Source organism: Ascaphus truei, chromosome 14, assembly GCF_040206685.1.
Source record: "Ascaphus truei isolate aAscTru1 chromosome 14, aAscTru1.hap1, whole genome shotgun sequence".
In the NCBI taxonomy this organism is placed as follows: domain Eukaryota; kingdom Metazoa; phylum Chordata; class Amphibia; order Anura; family Ascaphidae; genus Ascaphus; species Ascaphus truei.
The window spans coordinates 35,988,301-36,012,701 of record NC_134496.1 but is presented as its reverse complement, the minus strand read 5'-3'; the positions used below and the strand labels follow the sequence as shown (position 1 = coordinate 36,012,701).

General features: G+C 41.7%; 1 protein-coding gene across 1 annotated transcript; it reads left to right on the top strand.

The window, feature by feature from the left end:
• The first annotated feature begins 397 nt into the window (after positions 1 to 397).
• Positions 398 to 24,401, top strand: ERICH6 (glutamate rich 6). Its single transcript, XM_075570438.1, has 13 exons — positions 398 to 679; positions 2,821 to 2,904; positions 4,660 to 4,731; positions 4,816 to 4,874; positions 4,967 to 5,092; positions 6,015 to 6,107; positions 6,979 to 7,139; positions 7,567 to 7,637; positions 12,711 to 12,868; positions 13,530 to 13,612; positions 17,523 to 17,675; positions 23,252 to 23,480; positions 23,947 to 24,401. The coding sequence occupies exons 1-13, from the start codon at positions 634 to 636 to the stop codon at positions 24,217 to 24,219; spliced, it is 1,608 nt and encodes a 535-aa protein (XP_075426553.1). The 5' UTR covers positions 398 to 633; the 3' UTR covers positions 24,220 to 24,401.

The following is a 24,401-nucleotide window of genomic DNA, read 5'->3' as shown; positions in this document are numbered from 1 at the left end:
ACACACACATATACATACACACACACACATATATACACACACATATATACACACACACACACATAAATATATATACATACACACACACACACACACACACACACACACACACACACACACACACACACACACACACACACACACACACACACACACACACACATATATATATATACACACACACACACACACATTATTATTATTATTATTATTATTATTATTATTATTATTATTATATACATACACACACACACATACATACACACACACATTATTATTATTATTATTATTATTATTATTATTATTATTATTATTATATACATACACACACAATGACATAGGTGCAGGTGAGTTGGAGATGTATTACCTGCACTGTACAGTAGCTGCCTCGGTAAATGTGTGAAGGTGGGACTGTATGCCAGTCACATCTGGCAGTGAAGGGGTTAGTGGCATTGCCAGGCATTGCCGACCCTCCCATGACACCGAATGGATTAATATCTTGTTGCTGGTGCACTTCCATGCAGCAGTGAAGGGGTTACACGGGCACTCACGAGGTTACACACCCCGCGGCTGGTGCTGCCCCCGCGACCGTTTCCAGGGAGACCGAGCTGACAACAAGAGGAGGCCTGCAGCATGGAGGAGACCGGGGCAGCAACGGAACCGGGGCAGCAGGGCCGGGGTAAGGAGGGGCAGGCGCTGAAGCACAACCAGTACCAAACCAGAACCGGGCTCAGTAACAGAACCAATACCAAACCAGAACCGAACTCAGTAACAGAACCAAATCCCATATTAAACCAGAACCATGTTCAGTAACAGAACCAAATCCAATACCAAACCAGAACCGGGCTCACTAACAGAACCAAATCCCATATCAAACCCAAACCAGGCTCAGTAACAGTACCAAATCCAATATCAAACCAGAACCATGTTCAGTAACAGAACAAAATCCAATATCAAACCAGAACCCTGTTCAGTAACAGAACCAAATCCAATATCAAACCAGAGCCAGGCTCAGTAACAGAACCAAACCCCATATCAAACCCAAACCAGGCTCAGTAACAGTACCAAATCCAATAACAATTCAGAACCAAGCTTAGTAACAGAACCAACTCCAATATCAAACCAGAGCCAGGTTCAGTAACAGAACCATATCCAATATCAAACCAGGTTCAGTAACAGAACCAAATCCAATATCAAACCAGGCTCAGTAACAGAACCAAATCCAATATCAAACCAGAACCAGGCTCAGTAACAGAACCAAATCCAATATCAAACCAGAACCAAGTTCAGTAACTGAACCAGAGCCAATATCAACCCAGTCTTGGGATCAGTGATCAAAACAAGACCCTGGTCCCTTAGTACCAAACCCCGCCCTAAGATAAGGATCAGAGTCTGGATTAAGACCACTAGACCCAAACACTAGCCCCAAACCACACTCAGTACCAGGTACTGGATGTAGGACCATAGCAGACCTCTCTGGGCAAAAAAAACTGAAGCTGAATGATGCAGGCATTGGATAAAGTAATGTACAGTATACAGAATCATGTACTGTACACAGTCTGCTCCCCACCTCTCAGGAGCCTAAATACTCCCTGCTAACCAGACATTGAAAGTACAAACCACCTTACATCTTTTCAAAGGCGCTACCTCAATCAGTGGTGATTGTTTTGATCAGATAGGTGTTATTTTGCTTGTCTAAATCTTTTAACCCCTTTGCTGCCAGGTGAGCCAGCAGTGCATTGCAAAGCCCTGGCACAGTAGAAAATACCTGAACGCTGGGGACTATTTTATATATTAATACACCCAACATACATTTGCTCCTATTGGCAGCAAAAGGGTTAACAGGATACAAGTGTATTGTAGCAGCTGCTCATTTTCGCTATTAGAAGACAGTCATGGGGCTATAACAAATATAATATGTGTATTTAACAAAATATATTACACCAGTAATGTTCCACGTGGGGAGAGAGATGATGGTCCATTCAGGGGATAGAAGTGCTTGAAATATTTATTGTCTGGGAGGTTAAAATGGAGCTTTCCCCAGAGCAGTCTAAAGGTTATACAAACAAAAACAGAAAGGCCAGCGCATCATACAACATATCGTGTAATACCTACCATGGTAACCTCAGGAGTTAGATTACAATGAAATTATGATTTTTAAATACATGCGCAGGGCGGGGACAATATAGTAACATTATAGGAGTAAAACACATATAGACTTCTAGGGGCCTATGCAGAGAGCAGCGAATTTTAAAATTGGCGAATTTATTAAAAAGTAGCTTTTTTGGAGAGTTTTAATCTCCATATGCAGAAAAGTGCGAATTCTGCTATGTTTAACATGGATGCGTGTGGCGAGTTTAAATTGGCGAGATGCGCGCTTCAGAAATGTGTTAAAACAAATTTGCGCCTTTTTTTTCCCTTTGCAATGGCCGCGAGCGGCAGTTTTTTTTGGCGAGGCAAAACGGAGACAATCGCGCCATTTTATTGGCGCGAACAGCCGCTAGATGCCGTTCGCGCCTCTCTGCATACGGATATTTTTTAAACTGGCGAGATTGCGGTTCTCGCCAGCCGCGAGGCGAGTTTTACAAATAGAAAAGAAAAATTGGCGCGTTTTTCGGAAATCTCCATTTTCTGCTGTTTTCTGCGCGATTATCTCCAAAAAATGGCGAATTTCGAAAATTCGCTGCTCTCTGCATAGGCCCCCTAGAGAGGGGATTACTGCTTTAATATTTCTATCGAATAGGGGGGGGGGGGCGGAGGGGGTATGCTATGTATTTACAGTGGATCCAATACATTTTGGGGGTTTCTTTCTGTTCTCAGGAGCTAATACAATGCCTTTAGGAATTTCAGTCTCTCTGCAGACTGATGCAAGTTGGCTTCGTGAACACTTCCACCAGCAATATGGTAAGTCGTTATTTTAAATATCTGTATTGTTTGTTTATGAAGAATAGCCCAGATCTGAGCTGCGGTTTATAGACAACTAAAATCTGGGCTTTGTTGAACGCGAGGCTCTATTGTTAATAAAACCCAGGGTTATAATTTCCAATAGTAGGGTGATAAAATGTCACAAGATAAGGAACTATACCAGGGGTGGCCAGCTCCAGTCCCCAAGGGCCACCAACAGGTCAGGTTTTCAGGATATTCCTGCTTCAGCGCAGGTGGCTCAATCAGTGGCTCAGTCAAAGACTGAGCTCAAAGACTGAGCCACTGATAGAGCCTCCTGTGCTGAAGCAGGAATGTCTTTAGAACCTGACCTGTTGGTGTTCCTTGAAGAATGGATCTGGCCAGAACTGCACCACAACATTAACCCTTTCCGAGCTGGGGTTTAGCCATTGAGTAAACCAAATAGTTGATGATCAGTTGGGTGTGTGGTGGTCCTTTCCAACGCGTTTGTTCCACAATTAGTCTCATAAATAAAAATGTCCCAGTTTATTTTCTCTTCATACCGAATGTATCCCTCAGTGATTCTTACTAGCTTATTCTAATTAGCTTTACTATGTGTCCCAAATTATGGCTTTCTTAACTTTGCATTTTTGTGGTATAAATGTAGATTTTCAACACTGTATGACTTCCTGCCTTGTTTATAACCCTCACCTTCAAGATCCTTCTTTAGATGTATTTACAGTTTGGAGGCATCCTGTTATCACCGGTTACTTGCAGGTTTTGGTACCTTTCAAACAGGATCATTCTTCACCGATGAGGTTGTACAGAATTCTTCTAATACCTCACATGTCTCTAATCCAGATGCACTATACTGATAAGCAGCTAACACAGAATACATTCATTTTTCCCACCATGGTCCCAGTGGTAGATTGAAGAAGTTTAAAATTCTTCATATGTTTATTTTATTTGAAATTAGATTAAAATAGGGAAACAAAATCATCACACCTTCCTATGGTTGTAATACCAGAGGGGCCTACATGCAGATACAGGTTAAGTAGCAATTCTATTTCTTCCTTTAAAAAAATAAATAGTTTTTATAAAAAACTGTATCAAATGACTTGTATTCGCATAACATTCTTCATTTATGTTTGTTGATGGTACCTATTATAGAGAATATATATATAATATATATATAGAGAGAGTTAAGTTATGGTGAGTAAAAAAAGTGACTATATATATATATATATATATATATATACGGTATATATATATATATATATATATATATATATATATATATATATATATATTTAAATATACGAATATGACTCATTAAAAATGGCTGTTATTGAGAATTTATAGGATTTTGCAAATTTCTTTTCTTAGTTAGGTGTGCTCTAAAAGTGATGTATTGCATGTTTTTTCGCTGTGTATTTTTGAGTCACTATCAATGCTCTTAAGTGTATATGGAACTCCCTGAAAATGTTGTTTGTCTGTATGCTCTCACTGCAAAGTGTTTGTTTCTTTAAAGAGGAAAACAAAATAAAAGACGATATTTTTCCGGATTTGCCATATATAATTTTACCAGAATGTGGCTTCCAGACCTCAGAGGATGTTATGATGCTGAGAGAGTGATCATGTCTATCCTACCTGTATTAAGCAGCAATAAATGTGACCTAACATTGGGTGATATGTAAAATGAATGTTTTAACCGTAACATACAGATTACATTTACCAACCCCATATACAATATATTTGCAACTGCTCTAATTCTAGCTGCTCAAACTCCAGAAAGCCTCACTCCACCTGCCCAAGACCTCTATCAATCAACAAGCGACCATAAAGAAGGTAAAAAGAAAGAAAACGACTGTCCTAATTATTGAAGCAGCAGTCACCCACCAGTATTAATTCTTATTTGCTTTGGTTTTGCAGACTTGTTCTCCTCGTTATCAGATGACTTAAGCGAGTTAAGCATTTTGTGTGATATGGAGGTACAACTATATCCATCATTATCTCATACGTTTCACGCTACGGCAGGCTACGGAAAAGCCGGTAACCCCCCTTCTCACTGTTTGTTCTGCAGTTCAGCTCAGATTACACGATGTTTTTTGAGAAACCTCTGCAGACCCTGCCTAGCGTCGGACCCCCAACCATCCTGGCGTACAAGCGAGAATCCTTGGAACATGACAGATTCCTTGCAATGAAGCGGGTACTATTTACAGCTGTTGCAATGTACTTGTATATTTTTTGAAAACTGAGATTTTTTTGTTGTTATGCTGCAAGATTATTGAAGATAAAAAATATATATATAAATATATATATATATATATATATATATATATATATATATATATATATATAGATAGGTAGGTTCCTTACCGAGTAGATCCAGGATCCCAAGATCACGAGGCAAGAAGGAGACAGCACACTCAAAGGTACAAAAAACAGCGTGTATTCAGTAGAAAAACCGGCACATAAACCCGACGTTTCGGTCCTTATATATATATATATATATATATATATATATATATATATATATATATAGGCAAACTTCTGGGATCGCCAATGAAAAAACAGAGAACTTTTGCAGAAAAAGGGTTAAAAATGTTGAAAATGTCAGAAATATTTCTGGTTTATTTTGAGGTTTTTTTTTTTTCCTTAATTTTTATTACAAATCCAAAAATAAAATAAAGTTCTGGCAAAACCAAATCATTTTTAGAACCAAAACACCAGGGAGAGGGCCTTTGCCAGTCACAATGTATCAAATGTTGAACTCTGTGGATCGATGTCTTTTCCAACCTAATTTCTATAGTCACAGTAGAAAGTTATCCAGGTTTTAATCCTTTCAACATTTGAGCCTGCTATGCAATCCCCATCAATCGTGCAGAATATAAATATCCATGGTTATAATCCCTGATTACCTGCAAATTACTCCAAAATATTGGTTTTAGGGGCAATTTCCACTACGGTGTTGTGTTATTTGCATTTTGCACCTCGATTATTTCATGCAATGATAACATAACATTCTAGAGAACTTAGACTCGACTTGGTGTGCCAAGTACTGTATCCCGTAAACTACAATTTCTATACAAAGGATCCTCCTTCTTTATTAAACCTCTTTTTTTTTTTAGATCGTAAGGAGACATTCTGAAAACGAAACGTGTGAGTTCTGTGCAGGTCAATTAAGGCCATTTCCTTGCGACGATTCTCTGGAACCTGAAGAGGTAATACGTGAACACTTAAACATATAATCCATGCAATTGATGCCACATTGTTTGTGAAAAGGTTAGTACAGGGATGGCCAACTCCAGTCCTCAAGGGCCAGCAACAGGTCAGGTTTTCTGCATATCAATGACTGAGTCACTGATACTGACTGAGCCACTGTGCTGAAGCAGGGGTATCCTGAAAACCTGAGCTGTTGGTGGCCCTTGAGGACTGGAGTTGGCCACCCCTGTGTTAGTAGTATAGTCGCAGTGCTGCTGGAGCATCACGATAGCAACTTCTTGGGTCTTTAAACTCATATTACACCTGGCCATTTCATTCCAAAATGTATAACTCCTGTTTCTTTTGTGCCTCAAACGGTTTTCTCAGGTGTCATTTTGTAAAAGATAGTACAGTAGTTAAAACACATATTTAAAGTGTAGTCTATATATTCTTTAATACATTATTTTACAACCCTTTGCATTGCCATATTCCAACTGGGCATTCAATGTCTTGTATATAATGTACACACTGTTCACTTATGTAACAATGTATTTGTAACAGTGTATTATTTGTCATCATAACTCTATGCCCAGGACATACTTGAAAACGAGAAATAACTCTACATGTATTACTTCCTGGTAAAACATTTTATAAATAAATAAATATTCTGCTTCTCAGCTGGATCACTAGGTCCTGGTCTGACCAGAGCCTCAGTACAATGCAAAAACTAGATGCTCTGAGCAGGCAAACAGCAAAGCAGACATCAGAACTTTCATTACAGGTGCTGCCAATGGGGTTTGCCATAGACTTATATGTGTACCAAATGAAACGTGCACAGCTGTCTCTCTGCTTTCTTATGAAATCCGATTCCTTTCTTCTTCTTTTTCTTAGCATTTTTGCTGCGATCAATATAAGGAAGTGTTCGAGTTTCTCTTCGGCGAGAGAAAGCGCCTGTTTGGTACAGATAAAATTGAAACCATCTCAATTGCACCACATGCACCTTATGGAAATGAAGTCGAAAGACGCAAAGCGAAGGAAAAAAGTGCACAAAGGTAGCGTGGCTCTAGGATATTTTGATTTTGAAAAGGCAAAACTCCAGATTGTTGGTGGGAATGTGCGATTTGTGCTACATTTGTAGCCTGTTGAGTCTCGGGGAAAAGTTTACCAAGAAATCGAAATGGGGGGGGGGGGGGGGGGGGAGGGCGGAGGGATTAAAAACACCAACATTTTGCATCGTTTTTGCATATTTCTACTGGGGAGCCACAAAAATCTCGCAATACATTGATCAGTTACAGGATAATAGTACAGAACCGCTCCTCTCAAGCCTGTGTTTTATCCTCTCCTAACCTACTTTTTGATGGAGAACCCCCACGTCGTTCACTTTTTGTATTGTTTGTCATTCTAAACAAAATCGACTAGAAGTTCTTCAGCATTTTATGCTCACACACTGCTAAGAGACTCATACACTTTTCCCCGCAGACGTCGCGAGAGGCAGATGGCAAAATTCTTTGCAGCTATGGTGACGGAACCTACCGCCTCCTTCCCTGATTGTGAGTGTCTACTGATCATATCACTTTTAGGAGTTACTAGAACCAAGCATTTTTGGGGTAATTGGAAGTCTCACATATAGGATACCTGGATCTAATTGTTCTATAATATAACATATCAGCAACCCTTTCAAGCAGCAATCCCCCGCAGACACCTATAGGAGTTCGACTCATTTAATACTAGTATCTCGCCCACTCAGCATTTTCACGTTAAAAAAATATATTTTCTTCATAGCTAGCATCTGAGGTTACCATGGCAACCCAGCTGCGCTAGACATCTATGGAGACCTCCATTTTGACCTCTCTGACACCTAATATTTTAACTGCTCATATCTCCTGAATGACACATTGGTATTTCAAAATAAAAACAGCCCCTGAAAAGGGCAAAGGGGGCATCTTAAAGTAAATATGCAAAGCAAGGGGCAATCAGTGCACATTGCTGCTTTAAGACTGTTTTTATTTTGGGAATGGAGACTCAAGAACAGGACTAGCTCTTGCTGATAATTGCAGCCGCACTCAGAATGTCCTCTAACGAGAGCTGAGCAAAATTTGGGGGCGGCTTTGGATCCGCAGCGGATCGGCGGGGTCTTTTGGTTCGCGGATTTCAGTGGATCAATCTCAAAAAGGGCGATTTGCATTTTGCGAGTTTTTTAAAATTATTATTACCAATACACTCCGCGGATTGCGCAACCCGAGAACGGACCTGTAGAATCAAATTCACGGATTCTTAAGACCCTACCGCGGATTGGATTCTACAAATCAGTCCACGGGTTGTATCCAATGGCGGTTTTGGATTAATCCGTGCGGATTAAAACCGACCAAATCCACTTGCGTATTTTACACAGCTAAATGGATTTTAGGGGGTAACATTAGGCCTGGGACATAGTGGCCTTGAAGCTCGCTGAGGCGCGCTCCTGCTCTGCCTCGCCTGCTGAAAATGATGCTTTTCTTGTCCTTGCAGGCGAGGCAGTGAGCGCGCTCAGGGGGCGGGGCGGAGGCGGAGCGGGGGCATGCCAGGATGCGGAGCGGGGGCATGCCAGGAGGCGGAGCGGGAGGTGGTGCTAGTCCCCCGCCCCCATTGGATGGTCACGTGACTGCTCCTCCGCTTCCCCGAGCGGCAAAATTTCAAACCTGCCTGTCTCTTCTGATTTTCTCAGCCTCCGCACGCATCAGCCCGCATGCGGAGGGAGAAACTATAGCCGCGCTGATTACAGATGCAGGGGCTTTGTGCATCTGTTCAGCGCGGCTCAGCCCGCCTCAGCGACGTTGATTTTACTATGTCCTAGGCCTTAGTGAAAATCCGGGAAACGGATGTGGACAGATTCGCTGCGGGGAGGGACTTTGCTGTGGGATATTGGGAGTTAGAAGCATGCAGACAAACAGCAGCTCTGCCAAAATCCGAGTTTCCCGGAATTTCCAGGATTTCTTTAACCAAATCCTCTCAAAAAATCCATCCGCGGATTGAGCAGGAACAAAATCAGTGCAGATCAATCCAAATCCGCCATTGGATACAATACGGACGGATTTTTAAGAATCCGATCTGCGGGTTCCACAATCCGTGGCCAGAGAGAGAGAGAGATATTCCGCCCGCGGATTAATTTGGCCAGGGTTTTTGGATTGCTCTCTAAAATAAAAGAAAAAGACTGACCCGCGGGACCAAAGGAACCGGACGATCTGAAGCGGATCCAATTCCGCCAATCTCTGCTAAGAACTCACCAGGTACGTCATTGGCACTTGCTTGTTTTCTAGTGGGTGATTAGGCCGACCACTCCAATGGAGCAGGCCAGCCCAATCACAATGGAAGTGGATGCCCCTCCCCCCAACATCACCACTTTCGTTTCGAGCATCCAGGGCCTGGTCGCAATCATGTGTAACCACCGCACCCTCCCCCCCCCCCCAGAAAATCTCGCGCCCCCCAGTTTGCGCACCCCTGCTTTAAGGCCCGTGTATTAACTTTGAAAATGTAGACCAATAAACGTCAATAAACATCAATTATACAATAAATCCTGCTTCTGTTAAGTACCAGTTAGATGCTCATCCCTAACAAAGGAAATACAAAAAAAATCCAGGTTATAAAGTTAAGAAGTTTAACAAAAACAAACCTCCCCCTCCAAAAAAATCACAGTTGCAGCCATCTTTAATAGGTCCTCAGAAAATGATATGTCATCAATATTTCTCTAAAGTAGAAATCTCTAGAATAATTCCACAATGAGGCGTGGGACCAAGATGGAAAGTAAATGTCACTTGTACAAATACAATAAACAAACACGGAGTACAGATTGCCAGGCTAAGGTATGGAGCTCTGGGTTTCAAATAAATCTATATCCCTCTCCGTGTGCTCACACTTCCCTTGAACAGAAGTTGTTGTTGAAGCTGGAACAAGTTTTACGTAGAGGCTCTAAAAATAGCACTGTTATTATTCCCAACATTACAAGTACCACTGTGTGCCCAGCTGTACTTTTAATTACAGAACACATATTCAGACAGTAAAAAAAAGCATTACCTGTAGATTCCCTTCTCTAGTAAAAGGAAAGCAAGTTGTTTGTGGCGTTTTCATAGACGTTTAGGAGTTTATTTGGATACTTTAGCATTTACTAGTTTGGGTCAAATGGCTCCATTTCTTATGTGCTGGAACAAATTTGATTTAATAATATATTTTTCTTATATAGCTGTACAAAGGGCTTTGCAGGCACAGTGTGTTGGTGAAAAATGGAGCATCAATAATCACATACAAAAATACTTGAATTATTATCAATGGTGCAAAAAATAATGAACAAAACAATTATTCTTATTATATATAACCAAACATAATCTAGTCTGATACATTTAATATGTTGTAAGTGATAATAAGATTAACCTTAAGATATCAAATGTAGTGATTTCTGCTCTAACCCAGGGGTGTTCAACCCCCCCCCCCTCCCTCCCCTCCCAACAGGTCAGGTTTTCAGGCTATCCCTGCTTCAGCACAGGTGGCTCAATCAGTCCCTGCTTCAGCACAGGTGGCTCAACACAGCAACAAATCTCTCCAAAAAGGGTTGTATCAGAGCCTGTTTCAAAAGAGGAAGTGGGTGTGACTTTCTAAACGGTTGCTGTAGCAACCAAAGGATGATCAGTACATTAAAAAAAATCATTAAAAATGTCATTAGGAGTTTTAAAAAATGCAGACAGTATTATCTAATACTACAGAACTGATTTATTAAAAAAAAAAAAAAACATAGAAATTTTCACGCTTTGCTGCTTCAAAGAGATAATCCAAGTGCGCAATTTTTTTTTGTGCGATTTAGTTTATTATTTAACATAGAATTGAAACAGGGGGTCTCTCAAGATGAGTTGAGCCCCATTCATTTCAATTCCAGGGACCCCCTGCTTCCGGAAATAATTGCCTCCGTATACCGTGCGGTAGCAGCTCGACTAGCAGGGATCACGCCACGTCCGCTGTTGTAAGCTGCCGCGCCCTGCAGGCTTTTCGGAAACGGTGACGTCATCCAGTGCGGCTTCCTGTTGGCCCACATGACGCTGGAGCTTTAAACTTGCTGGAGATACCAGCACCCCCTTCTCTGGAAGCAGGAATTAATGGGGTTCAGCTCCGGAGAGACCCCCTGCTTCAATCACGTTAAAATAAAATTGCCTGCTCCGATTGTTCCTTTCAGCAACAATCAGAAACGGGTTTGAAGATGCATTTTATTATTAAATTCTTTACCATGTTATGGATTTTTTTTTTTTAACTGTTGCTACTGCTATAGTTAATGTGCAAGCTGCAAACATCTTGTGCTTTGCACTGCAATGTGCGTGATAATAACATACAAAATGGTACCAAGTTTACAATACAGAAAGGTAACAACCCTGTGCAAGAAGCTTATAAATCAATGTCAGAGAAAGGATCCCCGCCTTTGTTTATTTTAGCGTTTAAGATTACAGACATATATTTCGTATTTTTGATGGGCACTTTCACGCGTGTTTTGGTTCTCTACAAATGTTTGTGTTTTGGTTTTGCTGGAACAGAATTGTTTTTCTTTTTTGTTCTGTTTTTTAATTAGGGGGGGGGAGAATAAAAAATAAGCAGGTACGTTTTTGTTTTGTTTTGCTACATTTTCAAACTGCAAACTTGATCTCAAAGGTTTGCAACTATTTTCGTTAGTAAACTCAAAAGAAAAGAATAATGGAAAGATGGGCCTCTCAGGTTTCGGCTTGAGTTTTACTCGGATTCAAACATTCGTATGGAAGTTCCACTCAAAACTCCCAACGTGGGCCCAGATACATCAACCAGGGCTAAGGAAAAGGGGAGAAGTTATCTCCAGAAATTAGTACATTTGTGGAGATAACATCTCCCCTTTCCTTAGCCCTGCTTGATGTTTCTGGGCCATAGTTTGTGAAGTTCAGATTTCAAATCCGCGAACCTGCCCATCCTTAGATACAACTACTAAAATACTCTCTGTGTATTTGGCTGTGCCCCATCTTAAGTGTCACATGTAAAGCGTCTGTGGAGTTAAAATTGGAGTTATCTCTGGGTGTTTATCTTTTTAAACATGGAGGAGCATTTCAATAACATAGACTCGTGGCTGCTGTCCCAGACCCACAGTCTCTCCTACCAACCATTGTGGCCAAGTACTGCTATCTACTGCACTTATTCCCTCACCTGCTATCTCTGTAAGTCTCCCAACATACCACGTAGATTGCAAGCTCTCTGGGGGAAGGATTTAATTTCCTGTTGTCTTACTTTGTTCTACTTATTGTATTATAATTCCCTGTACTATTTTTTAAGCAAAGAAGGGTGGGGAGCCGTGTTGGTCCTTTCTGCCACGTAGTAACAACGAAAGGAGAGAGCGTAGGTGGTATGATACCTTCTATTGGACCAACAAGTAGTTGAAACGTTACAAGCTTTCCAACCTCTCAGGGTCCTTCATCGGGTATGGCAGAAACACAGAAACACAATATACACTTGTACAGTTTTTTTGTCTCTTTTGTAAATAAAGATATACATACAATACATACACGTAGTTAAAATGGGAATGACCACATCATTTTACATTCCTTTCAAATAGAGAGTAGTTGACTTGACTATCCTCTATGTATCAGATGGGAGACAGCTGAAAACCATTTCCTACCAACTTTCCACTGCCCCACCACTAGGGGACAACTGGACCGTGGTCCCTGAATCTCCAGAATCTGCCCTGGATGCAGAGAAATTGGAACGGGAGTTCTCCTGCTGTGATTTTACCATGACACGCGATCAGGTAATCTTTATACTGTCAGGTTATGCTTTTGCTGAGAGAATAAATGGCTACTTTACTCAAGCATAAATTAATGATCACTGGGGAAGCCATCTCCTGAAACCTCATTATAAAGATCTGTCAGTGCTGCCTCTTTAAAACATGAATACGATCTTCAATAAAAGCGATTACTTTTTAAATCCTACATACAAAGCACACATAAGATTTATGAAATGTATGGCATAATTCCACTGATACTGTCGCCGATGAGAGAACGCATGAGAATAGTATATTGGGGGGCAGCGGGGGAGGTGGTGCTGCGATTACAGAGGCCCCGCACTCTTCCCCAAAACAATTAAACTGATTGCTGGCGGAGAGCGTGGGGTTTCTTACCTCCTCCTTGAGTGTCGCCCCACTTCTGCGTCGCAGCGTCAAATGACGCCACGACATCACATGGCGATGCTGTGCCATGACAACGTGATATCACATGGTGCCCCCGATTGTCATGGAAATGCGTCGCCACGTGACGTCGAGACGGTACAAGAGGAGGAGGTCAGGGTGGGCATAAAGGTAAGTGCCTATGGGTGGCAAATTTCTAAAACCGGCCCTGCCTGGGGTAATGCTTCTGTTTCTGGTGTGTAGCATATGAGGTCAATGACACTACACATCAATTATCTATTTTCAGATGATGTCACAGTTTTTAGAAAAATACTACAGAAATGGAAGGAAATTTCTCACAATGTTTCCAGACGGAACTGCACAAATATTGTATCCTTTGTACATTACATGTAATGCAAATGCAGACCTTATATTACGTGGACTGCAAGCAATTCAGTGACTTTGGGGGTAATTATATATACTCTGAAGCATCCGTTTTCTACCGATAATCCCCAAATACTATTTTTGTCTGAAAATGTCCCAAAGAGCCGCTATATAGTGTAGTGTATAGTAAATGTCCCAAATAGCCCAGTATATAGAATTCACCCCATATCTCTGGTCGTTGTGCTGTGTCAAGTAAGCTCTCAAAGCTTCTCCAAAAGTGGAGTGATCTAGACTTATTTTTGAAGCCAGAACATTCGTTTGGAGGATTGTGTAATGCACAACACATTGCACACACAGCAATAGACGCTGCGGAGTGAGAGTGGAGCTGAAATCTTCCCAAGTTAGGGGAAGACATCTTCACAGCATACTGAAGACGGGCCATTATTGGGTATTTAGCCCGTACATTGCAGAATGAGTTCAGGTAAAAGCAATTCACAATACATAAAAGCTAGAGCTTAACAGGTACAGTGTGTGTACTACGAAAAATGGTTGTGAATGAAAATAAAACTGTTTTAAACGTGGATATAATTGGGTTTACTCAAGAACAAATCAAGAATACCTAAGTAACGGACACAAGCTCATCTTCTCCAGGGAAAACTAGCCATTTATCTCCTTTTTTCAAACAATTTTATTTGTTTTTTTTTTTTAGATTATGTTGAGGGTGGGAGATGGGTACAGAAAGGCAAAAACAGGGTGGGTAAAAGGTAATAGAACAACCAACATACCTAAGTCAACAATACAATATTACTAATAATAATGACTGTAATACTAAAATAAGTAGGAGGAGGCAGAAGGCATTCACAATCATTTCTCAATACCTTCAATTGAATTTGGTTAATAACCTTAGGATTTTCAAGGACCTGTTTGTATTCCCTTAATATCTTTAAATTTGTATATCTTGCGTTGCTGATATGTCTTCTGGAAAGGCACTTATCCTGGGACTCCAGGCAGTGGCGGATTTCCCATTAGGCTCGGGCCTAGGGCGCCAAAAATGTCCGCCCCATATACATTTACCGTGCTCTCGGGCGCGCCGCCTTGCTGCCACCCTCCTTTCAAATCGCGGCGTCAAATGACACCGTGGACGTGACCAATGTAACGTGACGTGGCATCTTGTTGCCATGGCAACGCGACGGCACGTAATGTCATGACGTCACGTTACCGTGGCAACGCGACGCCGTGTAACGTCACAGTGACGCTGCGATTCGGAATCAGGAGGGCGGAAGCAAGGAGGCGGCCGCCACATGCAAGTGCTATGGGGCGGCGGATCTTGAAATCTGCCGCTGGCTCCAGGTCTTCTCGAATTTAACCATAGAGTTGCTCGTGAGTGCAGTAAGTTTTTATCTGCTCTACTTACGCCCACACTGTGCTCATGTAAAGGCTTCCAGGCTCTCAACTCCGTCGCTACTTTAGAAAATATTCATGCATGGAGCAAGCCTCCTGAAAAACCATGCTAGTGATGGGCGCCTAAAGCTAAAGGGGGCGACCGGTTTCCATGCAAGGGAGGCTTTTTAATTGTATACAAATGATATGAAATAGGTGTGGTGTATGCATATTCTCGGATATAAAAGATATCAGCATGTTAAATAAAATAGATGATTAAAAAATGCAAGCCAATTCACTTACATAGAAACTGAGATTCTTATTGTATATACTCAGAAAGTGCTGATCTAGCGCCATCACAAGGAAAACCCCACTGACTTCAGTGGGACCTTCCATGCTACAGCACCGGATCAGCGATCTCACAGTTAATAGCAAGGGTGGCCAACTCCAGTTCTCAAGGGTCACCAACAGGTCAGGTTTTCAGGATATCTCTTCTTCTGCACAGGTGGCTCAATCAGAGGCTCAGTCATAGACTGAGCCACTGATTGAGCCACCTTTGCAGAAGCACCTTTGCTGAAGCAGCGATATTAGGCCTTGCCCCCGCTGCCTACTACAGCGTCCGCATGCACGAGTGCCCTCCCCTCAATGGCGCCGGGCCCGCTGCTAGGGGGGGCCGCAGCGCTCGGGCGAGAGCTGCTCCTGCTCTCAATAGAATTGAGAGCAGGACTCGCGTCGAGCGATTAGGCACGCCCCCCGGCGGTTCAGCCAATGAGGGCGGAACCTGCCGGGTGACGTCATGGACGCGCCCCCGTCACTCCCCCGCCACGCCCCCCCCGGTCTCTCATCCTGCAGTGAGCTGCAGACCGGGAAATCGGCTGAACGCGCCGCCAATATCGCGGGCGCGCGTTACAGCGGCGTGACCAGGGCCTTAGCCTTAGGGTCTGGAGTTGGCCACCCCTGGTTTATAGAATAAGGGCCATATCATTTGATTGCAGACCTGACTTGTGGAGATAGCTGTTTGCATGGTTTTTTTACCTGCACGTTGGATCTTTCAGATCAGTAAACCTCTCATCCTGCGTAATTCACCATCAGTAAGTTAACAAAAAATGCTGTTTTAACCCCATTGCATGAAGAAATGTCTCTTTAGCAGCAAATATATTAAGATAGAGGCTTTATTACATACAACTTGTCAACTCATCTATAGAATACAAAGGAAACCAAAATAGTACGGGCACCCACCAACCCTTCTTTCAATATTTCATCACAGACGCGGTTTACCGGTGCTCTGATTCTGTGCCCTCACCACAGGGCACTTGAATTCAGGGACAATCTTGAGAGTTAGACCGGCACTCAGGAATAAATATAAAGGGGAAAAAACTCACTTAACCCTTTAGATCCACTTCAATGGATGCTGTTTAATTCAAGAGTTGGTGAGAGTTCACATGACAAGGAAAGACGTGTAAACATACTCACAAAAGCATTATTAGACACAAAATTGCTGAAAGAGCAACGTTTCAAGGCCACTGGCCCCTTCCTCATGCTCATCTAAAGTGAGGTGCCTATGGAGGTTATATACCCTGAGGAGCCCTGTGTGAAGATGCGTTGTTGACACGTAGAATGACTATACCTATAAAGCGAATGTGTATAATACAAACTCAGCACGCGATTATATAGGGACATAGCCCTACCTCATATATACAAATAAGTCAGTTGTGCACCCTATCAACCAGAACGATTTATCACCATCTCAGTATTGTCTGACTCTGTTTCACCTATAGAAAAAAAAAATATTTGTGTCGTAAATTTCTGAAAAGTGTATGCAGTTCAATATCCATTGTTAACCAGCCCACCTTTGGTGTAGGGACAAAGGAAAGTTCCTTCGCGATTACTCTCCGCTGCCCATGGTCCTGTGTGAAATATCACTTGAATTAAACAGAACCACTTGATGTGGATGTAAAGGATAAAGTGAGTTTTTTTCCTTACTAGTTATTCCTGAGTGCCGGTCTAACTCCAAGTAATCTATAGAAACCATTTGATGAAGATCCACTTTACATAGTCACACTTGAAATCGGTAAACTCTTGGATTGCTTTATTAGTGCTTTTATTTTTTCTTTGATTGTTTTTAATTTTATGTTTTTACCTACTGCACCATACAATTATATATCAATGTACATGGGAGGTTTAAACACCATGAAATTTCGCGGAGACCGGCAGACGTTGAAAACCTAGAACACTTACAGAATAGGGTTTGGAAGATTTCAAAAGGTCTTGAATTTATTTTAAGAATAAAGCGCATAGGTAATATGTTTGAAATGTATTACAACATATTAAAGTTACAAACTGAACTCACTTTAACCTCCATAATACCAAAGAGGCCTGTAACACATTGCAGCGTTGGGATGCCAGCTCCACTGGCAATGAAAGGGTTAAAATCAGTCTGTGTAATTACTTGAATCAAAGTAGATTTGTTAACAGTAACCATGACTATGTATAGTTGCATGTATATACACTGGACGTTTGCCTTATCTGTGTGCAGCTATCCATCTGGCAACTTGGCTATAATTGTTGTGGCAAATAAAGTAAATGAATCTTTCTGCATAGTCCAAGAAGACAAAACAAATGCAAAAATCCAGGCAGTCTTTGGGTCGTACGGCAAAGCCACGTGTTATCATCCAAATGGAGTGGTGTGGTGAGTTTTTACCTGCATTAGTAATAATGCACACAATTCATAGTTATAGGGACAGGTGAGATGTTTACAATGAAAATTCATCCAATGAAACTGGGACAGTGGTTACCTTTTTGTTACCCTAAAGCAGGGGTTCCCAACCTTTTTACATTGTGCACCCCCCTGCTAGAAAGTATTTGTTTAACAAACCCCTAATTAATAAATCTTATTGCCCACTCAGATTATTGCCAGCAAAACTGTGTGACCGATCCCTGGCAGTACAGTGTCCTGAGCTTGTGGGGGGAACACACGCTTCTTCGACTGAACCACTGATTGAGCCACCTGTCTTGAAGCAGGGATATCCTGAAAAGCTGTCCAACAGGCCCTTGAGGACTGGGAGTTGCCCATCTCCTGATCTAGCCCACCCAGCTCACGTATATATTTTCCCCTGGGGGCACACACACCAGCCCCCCAATACCTGACAAGTTAGGCTCTTTGGGGAGGTTTTAAAGGCTTATTCTATATCTGCTGAAGCAGCCGATCGGGCTGTTTTCAGATGAACCTTTTGGTGCTGAAAGACATGATTACAGCCCATTTAAAGGAGTAGACCATAGTGTCTTCTAGCGCTGAAGGCATCTTACGGAATAACTGCTTAGTAAATACGAGCCCATTTATGTATATTCAAGTGCAGCACTTTTTGTAAGCCCTTTATTGTCAGGGGGCCTGCTTCCCAATGCATTGCCGGCTTCTTGGCAACAGAGGGGTTAATGGATAAATATTGGGAGTGGGGGGTGGGGGGGAGTGAATGAAAGTTACACAAAATGGATCCTCACCAGAAGCCTGTAGTTTATTTCTGGTGAAGGGCAGATAGAGAAACCTCCATGAGCTGGTCCTACTGTTTCTTTCCTAACTAAAGAATAAAGCCCAAAGTCCTAACTGCCTGTCTGTAAGGGAGCTGGTGTTGATTAAAGCAGCTGCTCTTGACTTTCTGCAAAAATAACCAGTGACAGGCTCGGCCAGGCCCGTCCCTAGCATATGTGTCGTCCTTAGGCAAGCACTATTAAGTACGCCCCCCACAAAACAAAATGTCCCCCCCCCCCCTTGGTAAGAATCAGGGGGTCTGCGGAGCTGCACCCAATTAATTTCGGCTCTGGGAACCCCCTGCTTCCTGAGATACCTACCTCCTAAGCGGGTGCAGGTATCGCCTGCTCAGGTTCAGATGTCCCATCACGTGGGCCAATAGGAAGCTGTGACATAGGAGGCTTCCTATTGGCCCATGTGAACAGGGGCTTTAACCCTGAGCTTAGATACTTGTACCCCCTAAGGAGGTAAGTATCTCAGGAAGCAGGGGGTTCCCAGAGCCGAAATTAATGCGCTTCAGCACCAGAGACTCCCTGTTTCAAACCCACATCTATTAAAAAATGAGAAAGCGGGATTACTGCTACACTTTACCTCTTGCCGCCCCCCAGAGACATGCCACCCCTAGGCGTTGTACAACCCTTCTGGTGGTACAGCTCTCTCTGTCTTTGCGTGGATTTCATTGCAGAATCCCTTAGGGACCAATGCATCTAAAACCAGCGATGGATAATCCTGTCGGTTGTAATATAGAGACAGTCAATCACCCTACCGTATGTCTGCAGAGTCTTTTTATATTAGTTTTCAGTATTTTTAGAAAAACAAAGGTAATCAGTTTTTCTGTCTCCAGAACTAACTGCCATAGAAAATCAATATAAATCCAATAACGCCCGTCTGCCTGTAGTGAAGCAAACACAGTTACACGTTTCATATAAGCACAGCTGTCCAAAACCCATATACATTTGCATAAAGTGTGGATGGCACAGTATGTCTTTAAAAAAAAACCTTTTCAAAATGGTCATGGGACTAGGGCTTTGTGGGTTTGTTGTGGCTCTTAAAAGTATTAGCTTTTAACCCTACCAGCTACTAAACATCTTAATAATGACTTTCTAGTCAAAAAACAGAGGCTGTTGTTATTTCATTTGGGATCTCTTATTTGCAACACATTAAACTTATCAGTAAGTGGATTACATTTAATTTACACTGCATGCGTTGCTAATACCATTATTGTTTTTTTAAACATTTTTTTGGTTAAGGAAAACTATAATTATATTCTGAAAATCTGCAGAACCCCAACCCTCTCTAATAGCGCGTCTGAGATCATACGCATTGTAAGGAACCCCAACCCTCTCTAATAGCACGTCTGAGATCATATGCATTGTAAGGAACCCCAACCCTCTCTAATAGCGTGTCTGATATCAGATGCATTGTAAGGAACCCCAACTCTCTCTAATATACGCGTCTGAGATCAGATGCATTGTAAGGAACCCCAGCCCTCTCTAATAGCGCGTCTGAGATCAGATGCATTGTAAGGAACCCCAGCCCTCTCTAATAGCGGGGCTGAGATCAGATGCATTGTAAATTCTTTGTATTTTGTACAATTTTCAAATGAACTGAAAATTGCAGGTCACTAGTAAGGTGGAAATATCTCAGGATTATGCATGGGGGGCAATATATGAAGCGCCCAAACAGGCCTTGAATTAGCCTTAAAGGCAATTTAAATGTTGCCCTTAACATGAACTGAAGAACACAGTGGGTCATGTACAGTACCAGTGCTATTATTAAAGAGACGCGCCCATTGTATTTTTTTTAAAATGTATTTTATATTTGCACTGATTTTTAGACCACTCAATAGCTGGTGGTAAAAAGTCGTCCACACACAGGTGACCAGCATCGTACTGCAAAGCCTACAATGGCATGCAAATGATCGTCTTGTAATGTCACCGGGACACACTTTTCCATGTACTGTATTACAGTATGTCCTTGTTTCACAGTTTCTGCTCAGTGGCTGCACTAAGCAGCTCTCACCTGAAAAACAAATGTGTAAAACCACAAGGATTGCTAAGCAGCAGCAGTGAACTTTAGACCACAGTTTTGCATATACAGTACTAGCTGCCTAAAACTGGCACTGTGCAGTAATCTTCAAATTTTACCTTGTACTGTATATGGTAAACATAAGAAAATGTCAACACACACTTGCCTTTCAGTAGTAGAGATATTATTATGGTGCCTGCACATCGGTGGCTCTAAGTCAAAGGTGGCTAACTCCAGTCCTCAAGGACCACCAACAGGTCAGGTTTACAGGATATCCCTGCTTCAGCACAGGTGGCTCAATCAGTGGCTGAGTTATTATGACTGAACCACATGTGCTGAAGCAGGGATATTCTGAAACCCTGACCTGGAGTTGGCCACCCCCTGCTCCAAGTTATAAGCTAACTAAAAAAATGTCCTTGATCCCCAACAAGCCCATGGACCACAAGTTATTCTAAGACACTGTAATTATGATCCCATTAAAAATGTATTTGGTCTTCGGCCCTGAATCCTCAATTGCCATTATTTGGTCTTTGGACCTTGGCAATTGTGGGATGCTGTACACTGAAGTTACTGATACTGTAAGTCTACATGCCAAAATACCACTTTACATCTAAATGTTTATTTTGTTTGAAGAGATATATAAAAAATGGTGAGTTGGGCTGTAAGAGATCTGCACTCGCATGGAACATTACATAAAGGGTTTTATTAAGGCATCAACATGTTAGTCCTGTTAGTTGACATTTGTCAAGAAACTCAATCTTGATAACACTTCATGAACAGGAGGAAACATCAATGCCGTAATATAAACTTTTATGCAATGTTCCACGTGAGCGCTGGTCTCCTACAGCTAACCACGTTTCCCAGCTATCAACACTGGACTCCTGTGCTGCCTGATTCCTGTATACTGTGAGTGCTCCTACAGTATTATATGTTCTAAAATGGGAAGGGGACAGGTGAGTGAAGTCCCCTCTCCCCCAGACTATTTCTACTTAGGACCCCCATAAAACTAGCACCAACCCCTGATCCTGTAGTCAGGTGACACCCAGCTGATATTTTGTTTTACCTGGTGGCACCATCCACCCCTTGTCACATAAATACTCACCTAAGAGAGCAGGCACAATAAGCATGGGTCACCTGTGCATCTCCCAGACTCATGGGGCTAGGATTAAAAGAAAGTGGTGCGTTGTATGTATATGTAGATTATACAGTATATATATATATATATATATATATATATATATATATATATATATAGTCAAATAAAGCAGTTGGCACTCCAATAGGTGCTGGTAAGCCACAGGTGCATGTCCCATATAGATAATATAATCATACATTCCCGTCCGAGGTCTGGTAAGCAAGAGACAGCACTCAATGTTGAAGTATCAAAAAGTGTATTTAGTGATAGCAAAAATACATCCATAAACCCTTCTGGATGTATTTTTGCTATCACTAAATACACTTTTTGATACTTCAACATTAAGTGCTGTCTCTTGCTTTTCTTTGCTTGGAGATGAGGAGGAGTGCAGGAGAAAAATCGTGATATATGTAAAAGAAATAAAACATATATAGTGCAGACTGTAATCACTGCTAATGCTCTTAATAATCTTTAAGAATAGAACTCACAAAAATCGCCGTGTATTATCGCATGTCAGAGATCCTTCTCTCTCTGACTGGAGCCCTTTAGTCGAAATATCAGGGTAACCCTCAATAGGTAGGTATGATATGGAAATACAGAATAAAAGAGACCACAATAGTGCATACTATTCGAACTGGATATAATGCAAAATCATCACAAGTATAATGAACTCACATTTTCCCAAATAAAATCGGGTGGGGGAGAGAACCGCAGATATAACTGGAGGACAGGTGCAGGCAGCTTCACAGCGTCTCACTCGCTCCCTGCCGTGTACTTCCTGACGAAGCAATCAGCGAAAAGCGTAGAGTTGTAGCAGAGAACCTGAGATTGGAAGGACTGGCAAGCTTGGAGCTTGTGAGACGCTGTGAAGCTGCCTGCACCTGTCCTCCAGTTATATCTGTGGTTCTCTCCCCCACCCGATTTTATTTGGGAAAATGTGAGTTCATTATACTTGTGATGATTTTGCATTATATCCAGTTCGAATAGTATGCACTATTGTGGTCTCTTTTATTCTTTATTTCCATATCATACCTATTGAGGGTTACCCTGATATTTCGACTAAAGGGCTCCAGTCAGAGAGAGAAGGATCTCTGACATGCGATAATACACGGCGATTTTTGTGAGTTCTATTCTTAAAGATTATTAAGAGCATTAGCAGTGATTACAGTCTGCACTATATATGTTTTATTTCTTTTACATATATCACGATTTTTCTCCTGCGCTCCTCCTCATCTCCAAGCAAAGAAAATACCTGTACCTGGGATTTGGAACTGTCCCACCAGAGGAAGTTGAGCTGCGTTATACACATTTTTATTACCTATTCACAGTTTGGTGTAGGGTGTATTTGTGTTTTTGTGTGTTTCACTTATAACACCATTTATCATTATTATCACTTGGGAAGCGCCACTCCCCCTCCCCCTTTTTCCACATCCTGTCTCTTGCTTACCAGACCTCGGACGGGAACGTATGATTATATATATATTAGTATTGTCCCAACTGGCATTTATTTCCATTTCCCACTTCACGTTATCACAGCCTTGTGCATTTTTTTTTCCTTCCTTTTTTTAATATCCAGGATAAATATAAATCTATCGGGCGGACATTACTCTGACAACACAGGCAGAAGAGTAAAGAGATGGAAATGGAAAAGTAATTTCTCTTCTGAACCTTGTGCTCAATTCAAACCAATCTTTTTATCTTTAAACCACCACGTTGGTGTCAGAATATTCGCACAAGACCAAATGTTTATCTCTTTCTTGGCAATGGGGAAGCAAGCAAAGTTCAATGTTGGCGTAAAAAGAAAGGTACATAAATATACATAGCCAATAAATTACCCTTACTTAGGAGAATACTACCATTGACGTATTTCACTATGTATTTTCAGTCACATTGGATGTAGCATTGGGTATTTTTGTCTTTTGTTGTATACTATCCAATAGATACAACCCACAAGCTGTGAAGTTTATGGGATAGTGGCACTTGTGACATCTTGAATTGCTGTATGGCAGGCGTGTCCAACTCCAGTCCCCAAGGGCCACCAACAGGTCAGGTTTTCAGGATATCCCTGATTCAGCACAGGTGGCTCAATCAGTGGCTCAGTTCAAGACCTGTGCTGATGCAGGAATATCCTGCAAACCTGACCTGTTGGTGGCCCTGGAGGACTGGAGTTGACCACCCATGCTGTGAAGCATGGTGGTAATATAATTGACATTAAACAATTACTTTAGATGTTTCTCATCCCCTTTATCTTGTCTTTTTTTTAATTCAAAGGTGAAGCAGATTGAAACCAAATTGGCATTGAAAAAAGAAGTACCTGAGGTGGAATTGCTTTTATTTGCCATGAAAATAAAAATTCTAAGCCTGTTTGATACAATGCACAGCTGCTTGAACTTTCCTTCAAACGAACAATGGTACAGACTGAACCCTCCTTCATTTCTTCTGTCTGAGACGCACAAGCTCATTAACCTTTGCAGGGTATGCACCATTGGCAAAGACATTGATTCTTCAATAAGAGAGATCTTAGGCAACCACATGGAACTGTGATTTTTCGCACAGGTATTTTCACCTGCATAGATAATGACGACTGTGTGAATTCACATCACTGAACACAAATACAACGTTTATGAGGTGTCTTTCTAAGTATTTGTGTGAAAATAGACGGATAATATGTTATTTTTTAGTATTGGCATATTTAAATGGATAATAAACTGTCACTTGGAAACTTA

Coding starts and splice junctions, on each gene's coding strand:
- ERICH6 (XM_075570438.1), top strand. CDS start 634: ATGGAGGAGACCGGGGCAGCAACGGAACCGGGGCAGCAGGGCCGGG. Junction 680..2,820: donor ACCGGGGCAGCAGGGCCGGG/GTAAGGAGGGGC, acceptor TTCTGTTCTCAG/GAGCTAATACAATGCCTTTA. Junction 2,905..4,659: donor ACACTTCCACCAGCAATATG/GTAAGTCGTTAT, acceptor CTCTAATTCTAG/CTGCTCAAACTCCAGAAAGC.